This window comes from Pelodiscus sinensis, chromosome 1 (assembly GCF_049634645.1).
Source record: "Pelodiscus sinensis isolate JC-2024 chromosome 1, ASM4963464v1, whole genome shotgun sequence".
Lineage (NCBI taxonomy): Eukaryota > Metazoa > Chordata > Testudines > Trionychidae > Pelodiscus > Pelodiscus sinensis.
The window spans coordinates 83383068-83405089 of record NC_134711.1 but is presented as its reverse complement, the minus strand read 5'-3'; the positions used below and the strand labels follow the sequence as shown (position 1 = coordinate 83405089).

The 22022-nt window shown below is 40.5% G+C and overlaps 1 protein-coding gene across 4 annotated transcripts in view; it reads right to left on the bottom strand.

Moving 5' to 3' along the window:
* Positions 1-570: 570 nt before the first annotated feature.
* APAF1 (apoptotic peptidase activating factor 1) overlaps positions 571-22022 on the bottom strand; it is an 88532-nt gene continuing 67080 nt past the window's right edge. For 3 of the 4 annotated variants that reach the window (XM_075934023.1, XM_075934012.1, XM_075934001.1), the window contains 7 exons: positions 16325-16450; positions 13797-13922; positions 11440-11559; positions 10664-10789; positions 7404-7529; positions 6388-6534; positions 571-2175 (listed from right to left, as the gene is read on the bottom strand). In XM_075934023.1, the coding sequence (XP_075790138.1) occupies positions 2029-2175; positions 6388-6534; positions 7404-7529; positions 10664-10789; positions 11440-11559; positions 13797-13922; positions 16325-16450 (918 nt within the window). In that variant the 3' untranslated portion in view covers positions 571-2028. Of the gene's footprint in view, positions 2176-6387; positions 6535-7403; positions 7530-10663; positions 10790-11439; positions 11579-13796; positions 13923-16324; positions 16451-22022 lie in introns of those variants that run through there. The other variant, XM_075934030.1, reaches the window with a different exon arrangement.

Here is a 22022-nt window from a genome sequence, read left to right as displayed (position 1 = left end):
CGGCGGGGGGGCAGCCCATGCGCGCCTGGGATGCCCCCCCGCCGGCTTCCCCCGAGGCTTTCAAAGCCGCGGAGGGGCTCCGGCGGGGGGGCAGCCCATGCGCGCCTGGGATGCCCCCCCGCCGGCTTTCCCCGAGGCTTTCAAAGCCGCGGAGGGGCTCCGGCGGCGGGGCATCCGGCGTACAAGACGACCCCCGATTTTTGGGGGATGTTTTTTAACATCAGAGGTCGTCTTGTACGCCGGAATATACGGTATATATTTCAGAGAGTCTGTCTGTGTCTATCTGTCCCCCAGCAAAGGGGATGCACCCCTTCCCCGGCTGTGCTCGCTGCAATGGCAATTGCCATGGGCAAGCACTTTTCACCTGGCTCCAAGCTGCTGCAGTGAGAAAGGGCTGTGGTTGTCCTTGCTCCCCAGGGCAGCCTGCATACGAACCCCTCATCCCAAGCCACAATCCAGAACAATGATTAAAATGAAGAAAAATAAAACTTATTCAAGTTAAGGACCTCAGCAACACCGGGTAAATCTTCCAGTATTCAATATACAAAAAAAAACCCCAAACCCACACACTCATCTCTTAAATTTATTTTTATTTTTTTACATGTCTAATTGTAACTTCATTACATTACCCGTATTCAATATTGCTCTAATACAGTCGTATTGCAGAAGATTATAGACAAAGAAATAAAAATTTGGTTGTCATAGAAAACACACTGAGATTTTAAAACTTATTCTGAAATACAAGATGAAAAATTGACATTGAAAATTTATATATACACACTTTAATGTGTTAAACATCCAAATACTGACGTTAAAAAATGTTTTGTTATTAATTGAAAGAAAAGGAAATCACAGTTACTACTGCCTGAGCAAGTTCACAGACAGACAGAATCAATGGACTAGAACAAAGCTTACTTTAAATTTGATTAGAAATAGTTGGTTATTTAATTAAATAGTTACAAAATCTAAGTTAAGAAAAAGGCAGATAGTGTAGAAAATCTCAGATACATTATATCTTTTACTGGATCAACAAATGTGTTAAAAAAATCACATACTTTGGGATCAAAAAGATTCCTCTGCAGAGGATTCCCTGTAAACAAAGCTGACCGGATAGCACATAATATTATCTTCATGGCACAAACTAGAGTGAACACTAACCTTAAACAAAAAGAAAATTTCTGTATTTTTAGCAACACTGCAAACATCAGTATTTTTGAACAAGAGCCTTTTGACCCATTTACATCCTCAACTTAGCAGGCTTTCCTCTGACTAGAAAATGAGCACACAATCTCCTTCAATGCAATTACCAACGCCCTTTGAAAGTGTGCCTACAGAGTGCTGCAGCCATTATCTTCCCCCCTCATAAGCCACATTCACTACTCTTTTATAATGCACCCATCTCCGTAAATCTTGAAATCATCATGGTTTCATGCAGTGGTGCAAATTAGTACTGGTGTACAAGTGGGAGAGCTACTCGATTCTTTGCTAAAATTCTTTCCATGACCAGTGCCAAGTTTGTACTGAGAAATGAAATTCTAGCAAAGTCATTAATTCTTTCCCTTCTATATTCATTAAAACAATGTCACACATGCCTAGTAAAAGATCATAATTGTTGGTACTTGGCAGTCTCACATTCATGGCCTGAAAACATTTGCCACCAGATTTCTACAAACTATGATTTCCATGTATTATACTCCTATTATGTCTTCTGCTGTTAATCATCTCACCCTATCTGAATACAAGTTAATATAATTTTACCAACAATATAACAAGGTGCATACTTAGTATGCAAATCAAAATGTAAGGACAAACCATTAACAATAACAACGCTGATCAAAACCAAGATGAAATGTATGCTCATTTGCAAAAATTTACATAAATATTATACATACAAACATTTAATGAATCCAATACTGCAAAACACTTCACAGTTTAATGAATGTCAAATAGATTTAGTAGAATTTTGTTTCCAATTCAAAACTCTATAAATCAGTTGCATGAATTTTAACATCCACAGTGCTCAATAATTTATTCCATCATCTGTAGCACATAAAGAATACCAAGGTTATCAATGGTCACATATATTTTGAAACTAGGAGACACACATATCGACTTGAGGTTAGTTCCATTTGTGTAGAATGTTTGTAAAGGTTCTTTAGTCATTATATTCCACCACTGTAAAGAAAGAAACATTTTAAGTTAGTAGGAACAGATTTAGAATACAAGTCAAAGAAAATAAGTTTAGCATGGTGGGCCTAGGTGACTGACTAGTTTTCTTCCTTCATTCTGTATCTGGGGAAAGAATAAAAAAATCTCAAATAAAACAAGGGGTTAAGAGAGGGTCAAAAGCTGTTAGAGGTTAGGGATGGTAGCATGTAATTGATTACATGATTAAGCGATAAGGCTGGGCTTATAAGTTAACCATACCCATTACTTGCAACCCCCACTCCTTGCTGCCTGGAGGAGGGTGGGGGGAGTCAGTGCCTGCCCACCCATATTGGCTCCCACAGAGCAGCCTGTGCCCCCCCTTACTCCCTCCCACAGAGATGGAAACGTGGGCGGAGGGAGGGGTGAGGAGGCGGGAGCCAACACACGCAGGAAGCCAGCTTTTAAGCTGGCTCTCCGCACTGCTCTGCTTCTTTAGAATCATCTCTCCTCTCCCCCACATCTGCCTCCCACAGAGGCAGCGGCACAAAGGGAGGCAGGCAGGAACCTCTCGCACCCGTGCTGCTGTCTCTGCAGAGCTCGCATGTGCAGAGAGCTGGATTAAAAGCTGTCTCTCTCTGCATGCTGGCTTTTGCAGAGCCGTCTGTACACACACCCCTTGCTTCCCACAAAGACAGTGGCGGGAGAGGGGGAGACAGGAGCCGGTGCTGGGGCGAACTGGCTTAAAAGCTGGCTTTCCATGAGCACCAGCTTCCATGGAGCCATCTGCCTCTGATAGAGTGGTAGCAGCATAGGGAGACAGGGGGAAGAGGCAGGCAGCCAGGAGCCAGTATATGTGCCAAGTGGCTTTCAAGCCGGCTCCCAGGGCATATTGACTCCCATGGAGCCACTTGCCCCCCCTGCTCTGCTACTTCTTTATCGGAGGCAGTGGCTAGCTAGTGCTCTGAGAGAGATGGCTTAAAAGCCGGTAGCTCCCAAACACTGGCTCCCGCCAGCCCCTCTCCCCCCTGCAGGTAAATGTGTAACTGCTAGAATTTCCAGCAGCTACAAATTTTACACAAATAAATGATCGTTAACTTCCCTATTAAAGGCCGGAGAGACTTTCAGATTAGAAGATACAGAAGAGATGACGGCTAGTTAGTTTACAGATACACAATAAAGGCATATATAAAATAGTAAAAGGAAGAAAAGATTAAGTTAGAGACTCCAGGTTACCCCTCTCTTAGTACAGGAGCAAATAAAATTTAAAAACAGCATTCAAAACTGAGGAGATATATTTTTATATCACAAAATAACTGTGAAAGAGAGATCATTAAGGCCAAGAGCTTAGCTGCAGTCTAAAGGTTTAAACATTTAAAAAGATAATGAGATCATTATCCATTTCATTGGAAGGTAGAAAATTTGTTCAAAGTACAGCTGAAACAAAAAACAGGACTATGTAGCACTTTAAAGACTAACAAGATGGTTTATTAGGTGGGGAGCTTTCGTGGGCCAGACCCACTTCCTCAGATCAAATAGTGGAAGAAAATTGTCACAACCATATATCCTTTGGTTTCTCGTGGAATGAGGAGTAACGGTAGTTCGAACTAGGAAGCCTAGTTCGAACTACCTAGTTCGTGCCCTGTGTAGCCGCACTGCACGGGGTTCGAACCAGCAGGGTTTTAAAAATGGCGGCGCCCCGCTTATGCAAATGAAGCCCGGGAAATTCAAATCCCGGGCTTCATTTGCAAGTGCGGTATGCCTACATTACCCCGCTAGTTTGAACTAGCGGAGTAGTGTAGACATACCCAGACAGAACAAGGGTCTGGCCAATATAGAACTTCCACTGAATTAAGAACTGCATCCTAGGAATTGCTGTTTCAATACCATTTTAAAATAATTTTTCAATTTCCACTCCCACCCTCCAAGATTTACTGTGATCTGGAAATTTTAGTGAAGACAAAAGCCACAATCTTATTTTCATTAATGACTTGGATAATGGAGCAAGAGAATATGCTTACAGAATTTTCAGAACATACCATGTGGAGAAGAGGTTGCAAGCATTCTGGAGGATAAGTTTAAAATTCAAAATAACCTTGACAAACCAGAACACTGATCTGAATTAAAAAAGATAAAATTCAGGGAAAACTAGTGCAAAGTATTTCACTTACGGAAACACAATAAAATGCAGAACTACAATATGGAGAATAACTGTCAAAGTGGAAGTACAGGCAGTCCCCGGGTTATGTACAAGATCGGGACTGTAGGTTTGTTCTTAAGTTGAATCTGTATGTAAGTCGGAACTGGCGTCAGCCGCTGCTGAAACTGATCAGTTTCAACCGTGGCTGAATCTGGACGCCAGTTCTGACTTACATATAGATTCAACTTAAGAAACCCAGGCATACCCAAGTCAGCTGCTGCTGAAACTGATCAGCGGCTGACTCCAGGAAGCCTGGGGCAGAGCAACTCTGCCTCGGGCTTCCTGTAGTCAGCCGCTGGTCAGTTTCAGCAGCGGCTGACTTGGGGACGCCTGAGGCAGAGCAGCTGGGGTGCTGTTGGGTTGGTCTGGAGCGGCGCTGCAGGACCAACTCGGCAGCCCCCAGCTGCTCTACCCCAGGGGTAGGCAAGAAAAGCCTGGTCTGCTGGGGGAGTGGGCGCGGGAGGCACTAGCTGCACCCCCCCCCCTCAGCAGACCAGGGAGACGGGGGTGGCGGGACCGCCCAAGTCCTCCATGGCTTTGCTCCGTCTCCCTGGTCTGCTGACCTGGGAGACGTGGAGCAAAGCCGCAGAGCACGTGGGCAGTGGGACCAGGGAGACAGGGAGAAGCTTTTCTCGCCCCGGAGGACACGGGTGGCAACCCGCTGCCCATGAGCTCCGGGGCGAGAAAAGCCCCGTTCGTAAGTGCGGATCCGACATAAGTCGGATCCGCGTAAGTCAGGGAGTGCCTGTACTTGACTAGTTGCTTATATCCCTAGTACTTAAGCTTTGGAGTAGGCTTCAGAGAGAGATTGCGAAGTCTCCCATCATGGGAAGCTTTTAAAAACGAATTGGACAAATATATCAGGAATGGTCAACGTTCATTTGGCTCTGACACAGTGCAGGAGGCTGGACTTAACTTCTCAAGGTCTCTTTCATCTCTACATTTCTATGGTTCTATAAAAACTTATTTTCCACACATGGAACTCGTATTAAAGAATTTGGAAGTAGTCTGTAAAAAGCAGAGTTAGACATGGCTCAATGAATTTAACCACAATAGTTACTGACAGTTTCTAATGGAATATACAAATGTAACCACTAGAAATTTCTCCATCAATGACAAATTTCAATTTCCAGTTTTAACTGGCATCCTTTCAGAGAACTTTTACAGTATGTCTTCCAAAGTACAGTACCACATTATTAGTATGTGTATTACTATAGCCTGTAGAAGACCTAGTTATGGATCAGGACCACATGCCGTCACCAACTTCTTTTAAACTTTTATATATTTATGAAGAAAGTGAAAAACCAATATTTGAAGTTCAGCTCTTACAAAATAAGGGCCCACTTCTGCAAGGCGAAGTGCACATAATTCTTTCTGACGTTGATGTTTTGGAAGTATTGGCCACCCAAGCTTGAGGAGATTTAAGGGTGTTCAGCAAGGACTATGCTCTGCTAACAAATGTTCTTATATTAAGGGCCATTTTGCTAATATAATCAAGTTTCTACTTTTAATCATAGGTCTAGTGATGCGATGTAAGATTTGTCACTTCTACTGTTGTTTTTGTTTGATTTTTCTAAGTAAAAGAGAAACTCTATTGATTAGCCTATCAAAAAGTTCAGTTACCAAGACATTTTACCAGGTTAGGTACAGCAGAGAGATTTAGAAATGCCCATGAATGCACTGATCATCATAATTGACTATTCAATTCTATTTTCTCTGGCACTGCAAATACAGTGGTTTATAGATGGCAACTGATCCAAGATTTAAGATATATATGGAAAGCGTCTCACCAGTGCTATCCTCAAATAACTCAAAACAATGGATTTCACTCAAACTTTTTTAAAACTTTTGAACAGAAATCAAGCATGAAAAAAGCCAACCCCAAACAAATTTGAGAAAGCTGTCAGCAATGAGAAACTGGGGCTGAGGAAGGAAGGGAAACAGTTTTTAAAACTTGAAAAGTGAATATGACCATAACACCCAAGTTGTCACTTTCCAAACCTGTACTTTAATTAATTAGAATAGTATTCTGTGGGGCTTACCGTAAGATATCCTCCACATGACACAAGCATATTACTGTCAGGAGAAAAACAGAGGTCTGTTACCCAGCCACCATGTGTTGATTCTCCTCCATCTACGGTAACAGGGGAGTAGAGATGAAGTAATTCACCTCCTGAGACATCCCAAATCTAAGAAAGACATCAATTAATAATATATACAACCTATTGATGGCATTAAATAAAAAGGATAATTGCTTCAAGGATGACAGGATTTAGAGAAATCCAACCTTTACCTCAAACATTATAGTAGGATGTAAAGTAAGAAGATAATTCAAAGAATAACTCTTAAATCTTAAACCTTTATTGTATATGGAGTGTTTAATGCACAATTGAAGGAGGAGGCTAACTGGTATAAAGAACCCATAGAATTTAGCCATCTATAGAGCAACATTATTTATACCACTAGCAAAAACCATAAAGTCAACAGAATAAATATATTTTCTACTTTTCAAGGAGTGAGGAATGGGCAGAAGGCTATTTATATTACATTTTTTCTCTTTTTTCCCTGTGCAATACATAAACCTAAATGCAATAAATGCCTAAAAAGGGACTCCTTTCCTATCAATCCATAAGTATATTTATAAACCATGAGTCCTAAAAATGAACAATCCAGAGTCTCAGAACACAAATCAATGAAGCAAAAGATGTGCAATAGATGATCAAACCCCAATGTACACATGCACATCTATTCTGAATGTTCTTTTCTTATTTGTAAACTTTACCCTCTAAGTCTATTGATTGTGATCTTTAAATACATTTCTAAAGCAACTCAATAGCCTGTAGTTTCTAGATGACTTCCGTTTTATACCCACTACAAAAACATGCAGTCATCTTGATGGCAAAAGTTCCATTGTTTATATTCTGCCTGATTTCCCTTTGCCATTTAGTAAGTGTTTGCAGGGCAGAAATAATTACCCAAATTCGTATCTTCCAAGTACACTAGACTAAGCACCCTTAGGGTAGTTTTGACTCGAATATTAAAATGTCCCCAAATATACCCTTATTTCTCCATTGTCATCTCCAGTGGCCAAGAATTTATCATCGAAGGAAAAAGTGCAGCACCGCACGCAGCCTTTGTGACCAATAAGCTCATGAAGAACTGATGAACTTTCAAAGCTCCATATCTAAAGATAAAACATTTAATAAAATAGTGAAGATAAGTGGTACATCATGGAAAATTTACAAAATTGTATATGTTCAATCTGATCAGAAACACGTGAACGTAAGGCTTAAAAATACTCAAAGTACATAAATCTGAGAAGCACATATTTGCTAGCTATTATTTGAAAAAGTATGCACAATTTTTTATTACACATTTTAAGCTCCTGGCCCATTAGACAAAGTTTATGAAGTTATTCAGGAAGAGGAAATTCACTAATCAATACAAAGATATTTTTATAAGATGAAAAAAATATATATACTCCAGAATGTGCTCCTGGTGTAATACAATGGGACACACATAAGCAGCCCACTCAAACAGCTGACAAAAAGTAACCTTAAAGGTGATGGTCTTAAGAAACATGGCTAAGTTTTCTTTGTAACTTGAAGGGAAACGTAAATGATTTATTTAGTTTAAATATTATTTTATAAGTTGCATTTCTCAAAAGATTTAGAGATTTTGAAATGTGGCTTTTTTCTGAACAGAAACAAAAATGGAAAATTGTGATATTCCCTGGAAGGAAATTTTTGAAAAGTAATGATGTTTAGGTTAGATAATATGAAAAATATTATATACGATTCACAATTCTAGACAAAAGGTCATTTTAAAATGAATTATCAAAACATTTTGACATGTTGGAACTTGTTTTTCTGGTTTTCTTCCAAAACAAAACTTGGGCAAAACAGTGGACAAAGGAACTGCCTACTCTGATTAAATACAATTTTTATAAAAGTACTTGAATTACAAGTACTAGACAAAATACATTTTAATGTATAGATGCAGACTTCTAGACAACAAGGATATGACTGCTAGAAAGAGCAAAATAAAAAATAGCCCAAATTCCAAAAACAGGAACCTAAGCTGAGTACTGGAGAGGCAGTAATTTCACATCCTGGCACAGTATATGAGACAGCTGAGTTGTTTCAGGAGGATGGGGTTCACTTATCCAATTTAGATGCTGTCATGTTTTTACTCAATATAAAAAATAGCATTAGAAGATATCTGGAAACCTGGCAGTGAGGGAGGAAGTAGCCAAGCTAATTGCTGGCACCTCCTTGTGGTCAATGTCCAATGCAGGCACTCCAATTGCAAAGTTATACGAGCAGGTAAATGACTTGGAAAAGAACTTAATAAAAGGTGTTCATTAAAGGAGTAAACAGTGGGAATCATTTGGGGACTCCTAATATTAGCCAACCCCCCTTCTTACAGCCCACCTTAATACCTGCTATCAGGCCGAGGTGGACGGTAAGGTCCCAGCAATGGATTAGCTGAAGGGACAGGGAAGGAAAAGAGGGAGAGCTGGTAAAAGCCCCTCAAATAATTATGGAATAAATATGCTGTTATCTGCTGGGTAGTCCCAGTCATCTAATAATAAAGTTAGTGGTGAGGGATAGCTCAGTGGTTTGAGCATTGGCCTGCTAAACCAGGGTTCTGAGTTCAATCCTCACCAAGGCCATTTAGGGATTTGGGGCAAAAATTTATCAGGGATGGTACTTGGTCTTGCTGTGAAGGCAGGGGACTGGACTCGATGACCCAAGGTCCCTTCCAGTTCTAGGAGATAGGCAATCTCCATTTATTTCTAAAGTTGTGCCCTGATTAAATTCATGACAAATGTCGCCTGTCCTTTCTGTATAGCCAGACAGCACATAATGGCAATGAATTCCATAAGCTGACTGTGTGTTATATTAAAGTAGTATATCCGTCTGCTTGTTTTAACCTGCTGCCTCTTAATTTCATCAGATGACCTTTAGTTCTTGTGCTATGGGGTAAATGATATTTCCCTATTCATTCTCTCTATACCATTCATTTTTTTATAGACTTCTATCATAGTTTCACATTAGTTGTCTCTTTCCTAAAAAGAGAAGTCACAGTCTATTTAATTTCTCGTGAGATAAAGTTGTTCCGTATCCCTGATCTCTTTTGTTGCCATCCTCTGCACCTTTTCCAACTCTAATTCCAATTTTGCGATGGGGTGACTTGAACTGCATGCATATTCATATTTATATAGACTTATATAGCAGCTACAGATGTGAAAAGTTAGTCATGGTTAGCTACAGTTCTAATTAACTGGTGAGGGCTGGAGCAGCTTCCCAACCACCACAGGCAGGAGGATGCTCCAACCCCGTGGGGCCCACTGCAGACAGGGGTGCTCCAGCCCAAATGGAGCAGCCCTTGTCTGCGGCAGGGCCAGATGTGTTGTACGCAGGGGCTTCACCATCCTCCCAAAGCATCTGAGGTTGGGGGACTGCTCCAGCCTGGCTGTTGCAGGCAAGTTGGGCTCCAACAAAGGCCTCCTACAGTGCACAGAGATCCTCTGGCACTGCTCAGTCCAGACCACTTTGTTTGGCTTACCTTTCTTACACAGCTCAGTGATGGGGGTGGCAATGGAGCTAAAGTTGGGCATAAACTTCTGCTAGTACCCCGCCATCACAATGTAGGCCTGGACCTGTTTCTTATTCTGGGGGACTGGCCAATCTCATATGGCCTCCATCTTGGCAGGCTCTGGCTTTAAGCTCCCCACCTTATGAGTAAGTATGATACCTCTGTCATCTCCACCTTGCACTTCCCAGATTTTACCCATTTAACCAGTTAAAAGGGATTTTGCATCCCTAATAGTGGCATTTTATTTTCTTTTTTTGTGTGTCCCTTTCCTAGTGGTTCTGTCAGTTTTCTAACTGCCATTGCACACCCAACAGATGTTTTCAGAGAATTTGTGATTTCTTTCTTCAGTGGTGACGACTAATTTAGACATCCTCTTTTTATATGTAAAAAAATTGGGATAATATTTTCCCTGAGTTAGTTCTGCTCCCTTCTCAAGGCACTTTACAGACCTGAGTAATCGGAGGACAAAAGACTCATTAGTCAACTCTCAGCCTAGCCAGATGCTTGGCTCAGCACACAGACCCCAAAACAGACCACATTATAATCTCACAAACAAACATATAAACTAACAGATAGTCCCATGATGCAAATATGATATTTCAAAATGCTGAGAGGTATTTTGAATTGTTGTTGGCGAACTAATGAAATTATCTTTAGCACAAATTCCAGGACATACTCACCATATTGTGCAGATTTGTCAACATTATGTTTACTAACCTTGGCAGTTTTGTCAGCAGAAGTAGATGAAAATTTGGTGGCATCAAGCGAAACGGCACAAGAAAGAACAGCATCCTCATGGCAAACTAAATCATCTTCTATTTTTCCATTACAGATATTCCACACCTATAAAATATTAAAATTTAAAGAGTACAGGCTACTTTTGCTCTTTTTGATCAAAATTCAGAATCTATAAGACAGTTCTAATACAATAATGTATTCTGGATTAAGTACATCAAGAAAATCCAATAAGTTTGTGACTTTATAAATATGCTAAATAGTAAGGGTGCAATAGGAGTAGTAAGGTGAATGATTAAAAATAAATGAAAATGTGTATTTGAACTTACTACACAATGTAATGGAATGCATAATTAACCCAACAACAGAAAAAGCAAAATATAATCAAAATACTAAGTTTTTTTAATTGACATTTTCCTACTGAACTGACTCTGACACTTTTGCATTTCCTAAATACAGCAATTACTCCCAATTTTAAGCCTTGTTTGCATTGGGATTTTTAGCATCCAGTATAGCTACTCTGGTGAAAAAAAAATACACTTTACACTGATGCACCACTTCAACAAAAAGGACTTGCAACTGGTGAATGCAGCTATATCATGTAGTTTCCATTAATAGATAAAAACCTCAGCATTAATAAGACACAAGTTTAAAAATTTAAAATTAAATATACAGTTTTGTTTTTGCATGTATTTTGCTACCAATTGAAGATACAATGCATCTTCTATAATTTGTCAATACAAAGACATTTTATTTACCTTGACTGTTCCATCAAATGACCAAGAAAGAAGTCTTGAATTTTCCAAAAGCCTAAAATTCTTCACTGCTTCCTTGTGACCTTTTAAAAATATATATTCTTCTGACTGCCAATTCCATACCTGTTTATCAACATAGAATCTGTAAGCATTTCAAAAAACAAAGAATGGGTTCTTCAGCAGAATATATCCATGGTCTTCCAGACCCTCTAAAGCAGTGTTTCCCAACTGGGGTTCCACGGACCATCATCAGGGTTCCGCGAGAAATCATGGAATAAAAAACGCTGGGTGGGGCCTGGAACCTCTGTCATTGCCTTTGCCTCCCACCCTGGCACTCGGCTGACTTCTGCGCAGCTCAGCCGGGCCGCTGCGCAGGAGCAAGCGGCCATTTGGGCTCTGCGAGTGAGAGGCAGGAGGGGGAGGATATTTAAAGGAAAAAAAAAAAAAAAGATTAGATAATACAAAAAAAGACAGGAAAAATACTCCAATTTTTTTCTTACAATGTAAACTCTCTCTCTCTCACCCACCCAGCTCTTTACAAATACATTTTATTTAAAAAATATAGCAGTAATTGAATTGCACTTCCCACTGTCAACTTTTTCTGGCCAAGCAAACGTTTTCATGGGTACGGGTTCCTCGGGATATGAAAAATTATTTTAGGGGTTCCTCCATGGGAAAAAGGTTGGGAATCACTGCTCTAAAGTGTTGAAAGTAACTGGCTCTGTTGAAAAACACTTCAGGTAAGCACAAACGTGAGCCAATTACGAAAGCATATAATAGTGTATCATAATGGCCAGCCGATAAAAAGTTCATGTGAATGAAGTAAACCTTGAGAAAAACTCTAAAAAGGGGAAAAGCCTTCCCAATAAAATTTGTATAATGTGACTTTCAATTATTAGCTGTAATTAGTGAGTTTGAAAACTTCTCCTGAAAACTCGAATTTGGGACCTTAAAACCTTGATTATGTCAAATAAATAACCTTTCACACTTTAACAGAATTATTTTACAACTTTACTCATTTTACAGTTAAAATACATTTTTGATCAAGTGCCCCTTTGTTTTAGAAGTTTGTATAGTTTTTTCTTTTAATTTCAGCAACTGTGCATTAAACATTCAAAGGATGTTATCTCATTTACAAAAATTATTAAACAGCTCAAAGATTTATTTTTTTAATTATTTTAAACATATAGCTTTCTGCACCAAAGAAAATAGGTAGCCAATAGCCAAGAAAAGTATGTGGTTGAAAATCCAGAAAAATTTCAGTGCTAACTTAGCCACTAAAGGGAATCCGAAACAAAAACAAAACTTATGCTGTCAGTTAAAGGAATTAATAAAAATTTCCTTTGTTCAATAATGCTTACCTCCACAAGTGTGCAAAAAAGAATCAGATCTCAAGCTCAATCCTAGCCTCCAATATTTAAATGTTCATCTTCACAGATTTAAGTTTATAATAAAGGCAGAATTGAGGACCTGATCCAAAGCTCACAGAAGTCAATGTATCTTTTATTGGCTTCAATGTACTGTGGATCAGGTCCCAAAATTCCTAAATTACTCAATGTCTGAACTGTCCTATTTTGAGAATCCATATTTCTTTGCAAATATGACCACTATTCAGCTACATTTACCAAAAGGGTGTAATTCATCATTATGTGACCAGAAAATAGAAAAGTTCTAAATGGTCACACAATAGTCACTGCAGTACCTTACATTTTACTAAAAAATTGGTTCTATTTAAGCTATTAAGGAACTGCTCCTTTTTCAGATTTGGTTCTTATTGTTTCTGTTCAACAAGATAAGCATGCATAATTAATTACATAAAAGAAACATTCTGCTGTCCCCATCTTCTACAGTTTTTTAAAAAAATGGAACATTGAGTATAGGATTGGTAAGTCAGAAAATTCCTCACTCTTTACATATCCATTGATATCAAAGACCCAATTTTGAATGTTAGTAGAGATGTATTTGTAAAAAAGTTAAGTACCTCAAATTTGTAAAGGTAAATTATAAGCCGTTAGAGCTATTGATCTTGGTTAGTCTCTAATTCAAAAATCAAACAATCTGTGTAGTATTTGTGCCTCTATGTACACATATATATAGAATTTGTGAATGATACCAGTAGAAAGACAGACAGCAAGCTTCAAGGTTGGGTAAATGAGAACTGATCTTGTTAACAGACATCTCCTGACCAGTCGTCATTTCTCAGCTGTGATGATGCTCCATCCAAATGGACCATGAGACTAAAAATGGTCAATATGGAAAATGGATGGAGTTTGTTGAGTCTGCATTATCTGCAGCGTAACCCTACCTTTTTTAAAAACAGCTTTGAATTCTCCAATGTAAGTTTAAAACATTTTCCATACCTGTATAGTTGAATCATCAGAGCTTGAAATAAGGGTCTGTCCATCAGATGTAAACTGGCAATGTTGTACAGATTTCTCATGACCAGTACTGGATTTGAAAACTCTCCTATTAGACAATTCCAAAACCTGAATAATTAAAATCAGAGAGATCATTTATGAAGAATTAAAATATTTTCGTTAATAGAACAAACAGAGGAAAGCAAAACACCTGAAGTAAAAATAATGGAATACTATACAGTATTATATAAAAGCAGGGACTCAAATCTAAACCAGTAGGTGGAAAGAAAGCCCTATACATTAGCTTGGTCCTTGGAAAAAGTGAGAAGATAATCTACATTGTTCAACACTGGCTATAAGTCCTTCAATTTACTTTGGCATATATCAACCTGTGTGAAGTTTTATGTGCGCTCATGTTTGCTGACTAATACATTCTGCGATGGCATACGTGCATCCCATTACCAATATGTATTAGTCACACCATACAGCTATCAGTATGCATGAAGCACCTAAATGTAATGTAATAGCAATTATATAGCCTTAATTGGCCTAGCCTTTTACATTATCCTGCTCGCTTATGCTAAGTATCCCATAGCCCCTTTCATTCACTACAGTAAGTTTTGGCTTAAGCAAATAGGGAAGCTGTCAAGACCAGGACAAATGACCTCTTTATTCTAGCAACAAGAAGGAATTTACTCTTACAGACCAGTACTGAAATGTCTCAAAAGAAAAGGATAAAAACATATGATTGTTCTACCCTAGTTCAGACCAAGGAGTTCCTTTGGTACCTGAAATGCAGGTATTCATAATGAAGAGATTAAGAGTATGCCATAGTACCAGAAAAACAAGGTAGAAAACTAAGTGGTTAAGTGACTTTATACAGTATTTTGCACTTATAAACAGGTTGGGTAGAAAAAGATCACTTTAGGGGGTGTAGTTTTGGAAGCATATATTCTGGCTAGAGTGAATGGACTGTTCCACAAAATGGCTTTTCAGAAATTGATAGAAACTTTTTCTATACTATGTTATTATTGGTTTACTTCAATAAACCTAACTCACATAGGTTATTTGGCCTCAAACATATTTCATTACAAACCAAAGCATTGTCAAACTATTGACTATACAATTTCTCAATTACATATGTGTCATGTTTTATTTTAACATGACTGCAACACAGCAAGCTGGCCTCTAAATTTGTGTTATATTCCGTAATTAACAGATTAACATGAAAGTGCAATTTTCAAAATTTGTAAGCACTTCTTTCTGTTCTGACAGATGTGAAATTAGACAAGCGGCCAACATGTGTAACACACTACTGCTCTTAACACTCTATTTCAGTGGGCCCCAACATGGTGCCCGGGGGCGTCGGGCATTTGTGTGCGCCCGCCAAGTGCTCGGGGCTGGCTTGGCCCCGGGCACGTGGCGCATGCATGGTGCCGGAGCCGGCCCTGGGCGCATGGCGAGTGCCGGCCCCGGGAGCGCTGCTGATTGGCCGCCCGCGCTCTAGGCGTGCGGCGCATGGGGGAAGCGCCGGCCCCGGGTGCGCGGCCTTTGGAAGGGGCACCGGCCCCGGGCGCACGGCACTTGGGGGGGAGGGGCTAGGGAGGGCCGACCCCAAGCGCGCGGTGCTTGAGGAGGGCGCTGGCCCCGGGAGTGCGGCCCTTGAAGGGGGCACCACCCCAGGCATGCGGCGCATGGGGGAGCCCCGCCCCCAGGCGTGCAAGTGTCCCCGCCCTCTGGCGCCCGGCGGGCGAACGGCCACGTCCCCTGGCACCTGGCAACCTCAAATGGTTGGTGACCACTGCTCTATTTACTCTTTTTATGTACGCAGATAAAAATATGGAGATAATTGCCAAGACAGTTCTGAAGTTTATAAACTAGATAATAAACGTTAGTCTCCAAAAGTGCTATCGCCAGGGAACACTTTGTTCTCCCTTTTCATAGTACCTTCAGTCACATCCGGAACTACTCGTGACATGAGGCTCTATTAAATTTCAAGCAATACACTCTTTACATTGTGATCTCCACATTCTGGAACCCACATCTGTCATCTGACAGAGCAGAGGACAACTAATGGGGACCATATGCAGGCAGCACAGAGGCATAGGTTATCCAGTAGAACCCTAGATCCATGCAGATATTGGGGTCTGTGATCCAACATCTTGCTGCTTTTGCTAGAAGAGGAGAAACCCCAGTTACAGAATTCTTAAAGTCTTTGCAGATTACCTCTCCGTTTTCCTTTCCTAAAGCCATTCCCACTGTTTTCCCACATGGCAGGGAGTGAGCTGGGTTGGTATATTCATTATTGGGTAGGGAACAGTTGATTTTCCATAAAACAGCATTATATACCATTTATTTTAACCTTTAAAAGTATAACATACTCTGTTTTTAAAAAGCAATACCTGAATGACTTATCCTCTCTCTTTCTATATTTTTTTAAATGTTACTTTTGTATTAAAGGAAGCTAATTAAAAATTCTTAGAAACACCTGGGGGTTTAGTCAATTCTGTCCAAAAATCTGGGTACAGTACCTTTACTGTTCCATTCTCCTCTCCAAATGCCGCATATTGAAGATCTTCACTTAGGCAACAGCAGCAAATAGGTGATTCCTGGGCTTCAGTCAGATACTCAGTATGGCCTGTATTTCCATTAATTAGCTGCAAGAAAAAAATGTGGATTATTAAGCTATAGCAACTTTGTACAGTATTTTTTTTTTTTTACTTAAAAACTTGTGACAAGCGTAGAGAGCTTTTGTGAAATCTAGTATCTGACCAAAACTGTTTTTAGCATATATCCTACTTGAACATAGGCTAGATAACATTCAGATGTGCTTTTCTAACCAGAAATCAGTTATAAAAGCTGTATAATTAGCTCCAGGAACTTGTTCTTTAGACAAAACAAATTTAAGCTGCCAGGATTTTATAGATCCTGCAGAACAGTTTTCAAATACAGAAGTGACATACAGTTAACTATCACTTTTAGGTAATCTTCATGGAAAGATCTTTGGAATGCAATGATTTACAAACAAGTGAAAATGTCTCCTTTTAAACCGTCTCTGGGAAAGAAAACACTTTGGCTAAATTTTAGAGATTTTTTTCTCTCTTTGATATGCAAAAGTAACTATGTGTGTGTAGTGGGGAGGGGGAGAACCCCATGGTTTGTTTCTTTTAACTACAGCCGCTCCCTGAGTTACGAACAAGTTACGTACCAACATTTGGTCGGTAACTCGAAGAGTTCGTAACTCGGATCCCATAGAGTTACATGGCGACCGTGCTGTTCTTAAGTGCGGATTGCCATTCGTAACTTGGATCTGCATTTACGACCACTTTGGTCGTAAGTGCGGATGGTCGTAAGTGGAGGTGATCGTAACTCGGGTCACAACTGTACTATACACTGAATAAGGTTATTCTAAAGATAGTCACAGGCCAAAACCAGCAGCATTTGTGTACGCATCATACACTGGTCTCTTCCTAGATCCACAGGCAGGTTTCTGATTCTCATTGGTTAATCTCCTTTAGACAACGAACAGAAGTAATTTGTCCATAGAAATGTCAGCAGGCTTAAAAGGCAGAGGCACAGTGGAACATTTTCCTTGGTGTGCAAATGACCACTTTAATCCATCTGTTTCTGACAATCAAAAGTCAAATCTTTCTTTAAAAAATGGCAAGTGGCTACCTGTTCACTGGGAAGTAGTCTAAGAACCAACAAGTTCATATGCCAGCCAGCTGACGGAAGGTACACCAACACTCTTAACCTTGAACACAGTTCAACTTATGACCTAGAGATAAAATACTCTATACCTGATAATCAAACCCTCTGACAGGGTTATAAAATCCCACGTAAAATGTTAATCAGTTAAACTATAGGGTTAACCAGCCTTCCTTTGGTGCGGCAGGCCTGGCCAAGCTGAAGCGCCCCCTTTCCACAGATAGTATAGTGGACGTGGCTGGGCTAGAGCAGTCCTCCCTGCCCTCCCCACCTGTAGCATGCTACAATTATGGGGCTGCTCGGGCAGGGTGCCAGTTAGCCAGTAAGCATGATAGTAAGGCACTGCTTACCAGGTATCCCTACCCTCAGAGTCATCCAGTCCCACTTCAAAGTTTAAAAAAATCCACCAGTGTATTTTTATGGTTATAGAATATTCAGTTACTGTAACAACTGCATTGCTCTGTATATCTTCTTATAAAAAAGTGGAAATCAGGTATTAAGGATGTAAAATCCCATTTACTTGGTTGACTGTTTAAGCACATTGTTTACAGGTTAACGGATTAAAGGGGGGGGGTGGGTGGAGGGGTTGCTCCTCCTGGCTGGGGCTGCCTGCCGCTGCCCCTGAAGCAGGCCAGGCTTCTTTTGCATCCCTGCTAGAGCAAACCCTAACTCTGTGAACAGAGGCTGCTCTGGCATCTGGGTTGGAGCAGCCTCTGCCTGCTGGGTGCCTGGGCCCACTGCAGACAGAAGCTGCTCTGACCAAGATGCCTGAGCAACTCTTGCCTGCGGCAGGCCAGTCCCTTGCCCACAACAGTCAGGGAGCTGCTCCAGTCCCCACCGATTAATCTTAACCAGTAAGCTTCACCCATTAAAAATGAGGCTTACCGGTTAACCAGTTAAACATTCACATCCCTACCAGGTATAAATGACATCAGAATGTGAAATTAAAACAGTTTCAAAACAAATCAATCATTGAAATGAAAAGTCTCTAGAGTCAAACACCGCCTCACAAAATTTTTGATTGTATAGAGGTAAAATAAGAATGTCTTTTTTCCTGGGGGAGAAGGTTACCTATATTTTTTAAATTAATTAATTTAATTTATACTTCTTTCGAATATACCTAATGACAATGGGATAATAGCACCCGGGACAGCAGAAGACACTTTCTAATGTAAACATTGCAAACTGTAAGATTACAAAAAACAAAGACTATAAACACAAACACCTATAACAAGAGATAGTACTAAATAAACAGGTAGATAGAACCCAGATATGCAAGATTGGGAAAATGCTCAAGAGTTATCAACTTCTTTCTCCATGAGGAATATTGCTATGCACTAGGGACATAAGAGAGTAGTCGTTTAAATGGGTAACCGATGCTTATCGGTTAAACAACTACACCTGGCTCCCGGTATAGCTCTCGAACTGCCAGCTGCCACCTAGAGGCAGCAGCTGACTCCCTGGGAGCCAGACAGGAGGCTATGATTGCCAGGTGCCAGCTTAAAAGCTGGCTCCTGGGAAGCCAAATGCCACCCACACTGCTACCTCTGTATCAGAGATAACAGCACGGGGCAGCAGCTTAAAAGCTGGCTCCCAGCGCACACTGCCTCCCAAAGAGCTGGCTGTCAGCCTGCACTGGAGGTGTGCATAACCATGTAACAGCTAAATTTTAACGTCCCTACTATGCACTCAGATCCTTTAATATAAGGGTGGGAACCTATGGCCTGCAGGCCGCATCCAGCCCACTTTGAGCCAGCTTATGATGCTCAGGGTTCACTTCCTCCACCTGCAGGGCATGAGACAGTGCTGACTCCCGCAGCAATGCTTATTGTTCACCCTACACATTCTTAGCTCAGTCTCTGGATTCTATTTGGCTCAAATTTCATAAGTGCCTACTCTTGGTGTCAAGCTTTTAATTTTCTCTATTAGGCTTTTATAACTTTTTTTCCCAATAGCTGTCACACCAGTGTCAAATGCTTTGGTAAGCTATCTTCTACTCCATACTCCTACTTGATATTCCCCTATTTTTCTAACCAAGAACTATATTAGACTTCTTGGCAACAGCATTACACTTGGATCTCATCTTTAGTTGATTATGCACCATAACACTATTTTTTTGTCAATTTCTCTTCTTCAAGAAGGGGCACATAAATTGGTCCTATTTTTGTACGGCTGGGTCTCCTCTGCTGTTTGGGTGGAGGTAATTAGAATTCCACATCTAGGTGAACCTGGTCAGTACAAGACTTGCCCACCATCGTTTTTCCTAAAAGAGTTTGTCCATAATTAACACAAGAACTTGTTACAATATATCACAAATACATATGTTAATTGTACATAAGTAGGTCATGTGTGTTACCTTAGAAAAAAAGAGTCCAATTATGCTATTGCATACGAGTTGCTCAAACAAATATTCTTGGCAAAAATACATTCACATTTTCAACTGATTAGATTCACTATTTCCCCTCCCTACAAAAAAATTAAGTGTGGACTGATCAGCAAACCCTTCTCAAAGAGAATAAACTGATCAGTAAGACAAAGTTTGTCCACCTCTCCTTTGTGCAAGGCATATCAGCTCTACTTGTGGGAAATAGCCAGTAAAGGAAAAAGCAAAATAAGGGAATAAGGAGACAAAAAACAGAATTTAGAAGTACAGATAACTAAGCTAGACAGTTTCAACTGATTTGAAATCCCATCTACTAAAAGCAGCATCACCAGACCCCTGGAAGCTGAGCTTAATATTTTATAAAAACAGTGTTAGTTTTAGTGCAATTTTAGTTATAAAATTTAACTAAATATGTACTTTACATTTCTCCTTTGCCAGCCTTATCAACCCAGGAAAATGTGGCTGTTCTGGACAAATTCCCTCAAATCATTTCAGCCTTACATGGTTCTTTGATATAGTTACAGATTCTTGTAGTGGAGATATTCTGAATGCATTCTGTCTCCTGCACCTCATGGTCCAATGGAAAAATAGGACCTTGGATTTTTAGGTCCAGTAAAGAAAAATCTTGAAAGCTTTTCTGATGTCTAATGTGTCAAAGTTGCTCTCTAATATTTGCATTTGATTAGAAGACAGCAAGAAATAAATGAAACAAAATTTTTCTTCATATGTGAAAACTTCTAGATTTCTGTTAACAACACTTCCTGTAATTAAAATCATGAGTCTGACTAGACAAAATCCCTCTCAATCTGTTCAATTGTGATGACCTCCATAAGTAATAGGAAGCATTTTGCATTGGTGACAGCCTATTGAATCTTGTATAATTCATACCACAATAATCCTGTGTGTGCCATTCCACAAACTCATTTCAACAAAGTTAACCACATTCTAAATGTGATTCTTCCCAAGAAGGAATGAGAGTATTAAAGATCCAACTGAAATTACTTCTTTCCACAACTGTCTCTGCTTAACAGCCACATTGTGTAATACTTGGTTTTTCCCCCACCTCCCTCAGGGTATGTCTACACTGCCACCCTAGTCCGAACTAGGGTGGCTAATGTAGGCATTCGAAGTTGCAAATGAAGCCCGGGATTTAAATATCCCGGGCTTCATTTGCATCTTGCCGGGCGCCGCCATTTTTAAATCCCCGTTAGTGCGGACTCCGTGCCCGCGGCTACACGTGGCATGGAGTAGGTAGTTCAAATTAGAGAGCCTAATTAGAGTAGAGCAGAGCAGAGTAGAGAGCCTAATTCGAACTACCTACTCCGTGCCGCGTGTAGCCGTGGCCACGGAGTCCACACTAACGGGGATTTAAAAATGGCGGCACCCGGCAAGATGCAAATGAAGCCCAGGATATTTAAATCCCAGGCTTCATTTGCAACTTCGAATGCCTACATTAGCCATCCTAGTTCGAACTAGGGTGGCAGTGTAGACATACCCTCAGATATTAATGCACCACTGGACCATAGCTAACAACATTATCTTGTAATGGAAGGTAAAGAAATGGATGTACAGCATGGTGAGTGTTCTCAAGATCACTATAGGCTTCCTGATAAACATGATCCCAGAAGCTGAACTCTGGACTAGTCCTCAATCATCTTCTGTATCCCTCTGATCAGTGACAGAATAGGGGGAATTGTATAGCAATGTTGCTTATTCTTTGGAGGTGTCAAAAGCTGATACCCTCTGTAATAAATATAATGCCCGGGACTGTGATGTTGGTACCCACGTTGCCGAGGCGAGCCATGTCCTCCTGGAGAAGTTGCTCACCTTAAGCAGTAACGAGGGTTCCTCGAGATGGGTCCCCGTGGGTGCTCCAAGCCCCACCCTTCCTCCCCATTCCGGAGTTGTTTTCTTGTTCTTTGTACCCCTTACAGATACGGAACGGTGAGAGGAACTGACAAGGAAGCCGGGTGCGTGCGAAGATCAAAGAGCGTGAACGGCGCTAGCTGCACCCTGCGCACGCGCACCCGGCTGGAAACAGCTATACAAAGCATCCGAACTGAGGTGCGGGACGAGCCTGACACCATGAGTGGAGCACCCATGGGGAACACTCGAAGAGGAACTGGAAGGTACCCACA